The following is a 5435-nucleotide window of genomic DNA, read 5'->3' on the forward strand; positions in this document are numbered from 1 at the left end:
GCTAGACCAAATGTCAAAAATTGGTTTCCTAGTACGAAAGCGACAACAATATAATGAGACCATGTGTGACAATTGGAACCTTTCAACAAAAGAAAAAGAGCACATGCTCAAAATTAATATTTATTACTACCTTCCACCACAGGCATAAAAGACAAAATATCAAAGTTAACTGTCTTAGTAAAATGGCAACTACATGGTATATAAAAATCACATTAATAAATTAGAAGCTACAACGAAGATGTCGACAACTCTTCACCTGCAAAAAGGCAAGGACATGAATTGAACAGTCCAGATTAACCACTTCATTATGTCGTGCAAAAGGCAAATAGGACATGAACTGAACGGTCCAGATTTCTTGCTAAAGGGAGGGCCAAACTATCAATTTTATCCGTATAATTAATCAATCAATTAATTAATTCCTCATAATAACACTAACTAAGTTAATCACAAGGGCTGTGGTGCAGCAGGAAGATTTTTCTGGCGGCGACACGTGGCCGAGTCTCAACCAGGCCGAGAGAAACTGCGCAGTTATTGGCTTGTGACCCGTCAACGCCCGTCTCTCTGTCTCTCAGAATTTACGTATCCCTATAGCCTTCTGTGACCCTAATTTCCAGTGCTGCTAACCTCGTCTTCTGTCAGCGCTCTGGGAACCGCAACATCTATCTGTATCCGTTCTGTAACCCTAATTTTCTCTCTGTAGCTACAGTGCTTCTGTATCCATTAACTGCTTGTCTTCTTGGCCTCGTCCTGCATTTCTAGGTTTTTTCCAGCCATGGCTGCCCTCGCTGCGACCTTCGTCCCTCCTTCGCTCTTAACAGAAGATTCGTGCCTCTCTCCATCGAGCGCGGTGGCCTCCTCTTCCTACTCCGCCCGTTCCGCGCAGGTACAATTCTGCAGATTTCGCAGCAGAAAGCTCTGTAAGACTCCGTTTATCATGACGAGGTCGTCCCGCATGTCCGCTCCTGTGTTGCGCGATCTTATTGAGACCGCAGGAAGGTCGCAGAGGGCGGGTCACGGCGGCGGCGGCATCGCATGGGCCTTCGCCATGGAACTTGCAGAAGAAGCACAGATTCCAGGAAGAAGAGATTCTTTCAAGTCGCTTGATGTGCCGCCCCTCTTCAATGATCAGCAAGGTGAGTTATCTCTTCCCCGCCCTCCTAGGAACAACGCAGACGATGCATCACTCCACAACCCATTACTACGCTTGCATAGGATGGGATGTGGATGGCTTGGGGTCATCATGGAATGGGATGGTGTGATTGTGGAAGATGTTAGTAAGCTGGAGAGAGAGGCTTGGGTGGCACTCGCCCAAGAAGAAGGTCGCCGTCCTCCGCCTGCTTTCGTACTCAGGAAAGCCGAGGGCATGAAGAACGAGCAGGCCATATCTGAGGTCCTTTGCTGGTCCAGAGATCCCAAAGAGATGAAGAGACTAGGGCAGAGAAATGAGGAGATTTTCCAGGATCTGCAGGGCGGGGTCTACCAACAAAAGCTGGGCTCTCGCGAGTTTGTCCTTACCTTGAAGAAATACAACATCCCCATTGCCCTGGCCTGTGCGAGGCCTAGAAGGGTCATTGAGAAAGCCATTGAAGCAGTTGGGTTAAAAGGTGAGTTCAGTGTTGTGGTCGCTGCTGAAGATGTCTACAGAGGAAAACCAGATCCAGAGATGTACTTGTATGCTGCTCAGCTCCTTGATGTCATACCAGAAAGGTGCATTGTCATTGGTAATTCTAACTCGAGTGTAGAGGCTGCCCATGATACGTTTATGAAATGCATAGCGGTTGCGGGCAAGCACCCCATCTATGAACTTGGAGCTGCGGACTTAGTGATAACCAGGCTTGATAACCTGTCCTTTGTAGATCTGAAGAACTTGGCAGACCTTGATTCGCCGGAGTTCAAACCTCCTGAACCACAGCCTGAAATGGAACTGGAAGAAGAACCACTCCCTCAATCACGGGTGGCACTTTCTGATAGGTGGTAGCTGTTCTATGGAAGAAGAACCACTCCCTCAATCATGGGTGGCACTTTCTGATAGGTGGTAGCTGTTCTATGGATTTACCCTTGTATATAAGCATGTATAAGCATTAGTATGTACGAGCTAGCTACCGTGGCCCCCTTGGATCAATTGTTTGTATGATTACATAAATTCATTTGTAAACCTAATGTTGAACGATTACCACATGCTCATTTAAAGCATTAAGTTGCATCTTGTACTTATATTTAACTCAGGGACAATCTCCCTTGCAAATCCTTCCAATTTACCATTATGTAGTACTCTGTTAAACTGGGCCTTGTTGAAATATTTTACTGCTTCAAAGCTGCACTGAGTTGTATGTTGTGGATTGAGAAGTTATGAGGGTGATTCAAAGTCTTCATTACTTCTTGTTGAATATTTTACTGTTTCAAAGCTGCACTGAGGTGTATGTTGTGGATTGAGAAGTTATGAGGGTGGTTCACAGTCTTCATTGCAGCTGTACCTATCATACATAGCATGTCTTCATGTTCACGAATGGCTGTGATGTGATTAGCAGCCATGGGACATCTCGCCACTTGCAGGGGATGCAGCGAGCTGAGCCTAAACTATGGTCCATTGTTACTCCTAATGTAAGCTAGGTATGGTGCTTTTCTTTGACGGCCTGCACTTAGTTGGATTTGATGCGCCCAGAGGTCTGCCTCAAGGATGTAACAACAGCTCTCTCGCCCTTGTCTCAGTGATGTGAAATGCTTGCATGTGAGAAGCTGTTGAGCATGTGTTGTGGTTCTCTTTCTTTGTGTTGGTGGTTGGGTTCGTGCCTACTTATAAACAGGAACATGCATTCGAGCGAGCATACGCCAGTCCCAAGATATGGATGATTTAAGGAGAAATGCAGCAAGATGCAATTTTGCAGTTGACTGGTGACCTGCATTAACGATGAGCCAGGTTTTCACCATATAGCAGCCTGGTCTATCGTCAAGGGCACAGCTCTGCACAACTGTCTATGTCACCCAGTGCATTGGTTAGGGTGGGCAGCGACTGCAGACATTTCTCTTGATGGCTTTGCATGTGAAATGCTTGCATGTGAGAAGCTGTTGAGCATGTGTTGTGGTTCTCTTTCTTTGTGTTGGTGGTTGGGTTCTTGCTTACTTATAAACAGGAACATGCATTTGAGCGAGCATACGCCAGTCCCAAGATATGGATGATTTAAGGAGAAATGCAGCAAGATGCAATTTTGCAGTTGACTGGTGACCTGCATTAACGATGAGCCAGGTTTTCACCATATAGCAGCCTGGTCTATCGTCAAGGGCACAGCTCTGCACACATGTCTACGTCACCCAGTGCATTGGTTAGGGTGGGCAGCGACTGCAGACATTTCTCTTGATGGCTTTGCTGATCTGAGGAGCAAGCGCAAAAGAAAGTGCCTCCTAGTTTATTTTGATGGCAGATGATTTTATCTGGCCCTTAATTTTGTTTTGAGGGTCGTCAGATGATGTCCAAATAGCAAATTTTTGCATTGGTGGTAAGTATTTATTGCAGGGATTGAAATAACTGAGAATGTAGTTGATGTGAGAGCATCAGTGGGGCTTGGTCATCAGTTTTTTTAATATGGGCCTACCTGCAAGCCTGCTGCAGAGTGGCTACTTTGACTATCTTTGAGCCTTACAGTAGTGGAATTGTGGCATGGAGTTAGCTTTGTGCCGTGTTTATGTGAAGGAAGTTGATGGGATTTGTTTCACCTGCAGTCAAAACGAACGAGTGTAAGCTTTGATTGTCATCTTCAACCTTGAATTGTTTTGTGCATGCGCGCGTGCGCGTGTGTGTGAGAGAGAGAGAGAGTGGTGTAGGAGATGTGTCTTTTAGTGTCATAGCAAAGTGAGCTGAGTGTATGTTATCTCATATGATGGCATTGAAGCGCAGGGAATAAGACTTGGACCATGTATGATCCCTCAACGGCACAGGTTTCGGGACTTAGACGCGAACCCAATTTGCAGGAGGTAGGGAAAGAGACGGAAAGAGAAAAAAGATATTATTAATGTGTTCACCCAAAGGGTCTATAAGACCCGACAATAGAAGCCAACGAGGTGATAGCTCAAGTGGCGAAGGTGTTTGCCTAGGACCTAGAAGTCTTGGGTTCAAAACCCCCCTTGGTGCTTCCTCGGCGGCATTGCCTTTTGGGTGGATAAATACCCGGATGGAAGGTGCAGAGGAAGGTGTTCTTCAGGGTGGCCCAGTCTACAAAGTGGTCAGCTGGAAACTCATTGAACCACTTATCAACAGAGCCTTATAGAGTGGATGAGAAGGCATCCTCCCGCTTAAGGCCTTGGCTCTTTCATATGGAGATGAACTGATATGGTCATCTACATCTTCAGTGGGGAGGATCCTTTGAAGGTTGGAAGCTTGACATTGACTCGACCCAACATCGTTGAAAGGGGTTTCGTGCGCTAGGAGGATTGGCTGGACCAGGAGGGTTGACTTGGCCTCCGGCATATTACCGAGAGTGGGATTACCAAGGTTGGCTGCCATACGGAAAAGTGGAAGGGGAGCATACTCCATGCCATCTCCACATGTGCAATTCTTGTTCTCTAAAAGACCATTCTGTTGTGTGGAGCATAAACAATTGTCAAATCCCTCTTGATCTTATACTCCTTGTAGTAGGCATTAAACTTCCTTGATGTGAATTCTCCTTCTTGATTTGTTTGAAACTTCTTTAGCCTCTTTCATATCTCATTATCTATTACCAAGCTATATTATATTTTGAATTTTCCAAAAGCTTTAGCCTTATCCCAAAGAAAATATGCCCACATCTTTAGCCTTATCCCAAAGAAAATACTCCCACATCTTCCTTTGAATTTTACAAATGCTTCAGTCTTATCCCAAAGAAAAAACGCTCACATCTTCCTACTAAAGTCATCGATGAGTAATAAGTAGAAAGAATCACCCAATGTAGTGGTTGGCATTTTACCCACAAAGATCTATATGTACAAGCCCTAGAGGAGCCTTTGGATGATTCTTGCTTTCTTGTGAATGCATGCTGATGTTTCTTGCTTATCATATAAGCTTCACACACATCTGACATCTTTGAAAATACTGGTAGATGTGCCACAATCCTAGACCTTTGCATCTCTTTTATTAAGACTACAAAACTTAGGTCTCATGCCATAGCTTGCTTGTCTCAACATTGGCTTGGGCTATAAAAGCTGATAACTTATAGAAGTTATTGCACTAAATACCTCTCCCAAAACGACATTGCCGTCCGCTGGCATATGTGATAATTGCACCAGCCTTATCAAAGAGAACCTTCAAGTCACGGTCAATTATGGCCGCACAACAGACAGCAAATTCCTCTTGATGTCTGTGGCACATAAAGGACATCAGACAACTTCTTAGTACCACCATTGCTAGAAACAAAAGAAATGATACCTAAATCCATGGCTAGGAATCTGGCATTGTTATCGACTGT

General features: G+C 44.9%; 1 protein-coding gene across 1 annotated transcript; it reads left to right on the top strand.

The window, feature by feature from the left end:
• The first annotated feature begins 551 nt into the window (after positions 1–551).
• Positions 552–3756, top strand: LOC147627683 (Haloacid dehalogenase-like hydrolase (HAD) superfamily protein). Its single transcript, XM_086814616.1, has one exon. The coding sequence runs from the start codon at positions 773–775 to the stop codon at positions 1976–1978; it is 1206 nt and encodes a 401-aa protein (XP_086670742.1). The 5' UTR covers positions 552–772; the 3' UTR covers positions 1979–3756.
• The last annotated feature ends 1679 nt before the right edge of the window (positions 3757–5435 follow it).

This window comes from Cibotium barometz, chromosome 20, assembly GCF_041138505.1.
Source record: "Cibotium barometz isolate CiBa-2024 chromosome 20, ASM4113850v1, whole genome shotgun sequence".
In the NCBI taxonomy this organism is placed as follows: Eukaryota; Viridiplantae; Streptophyta; class Polypodiopsida; order Cyatheales; family Cibotiaceae; genus Cibotium; species Cibotium barometz.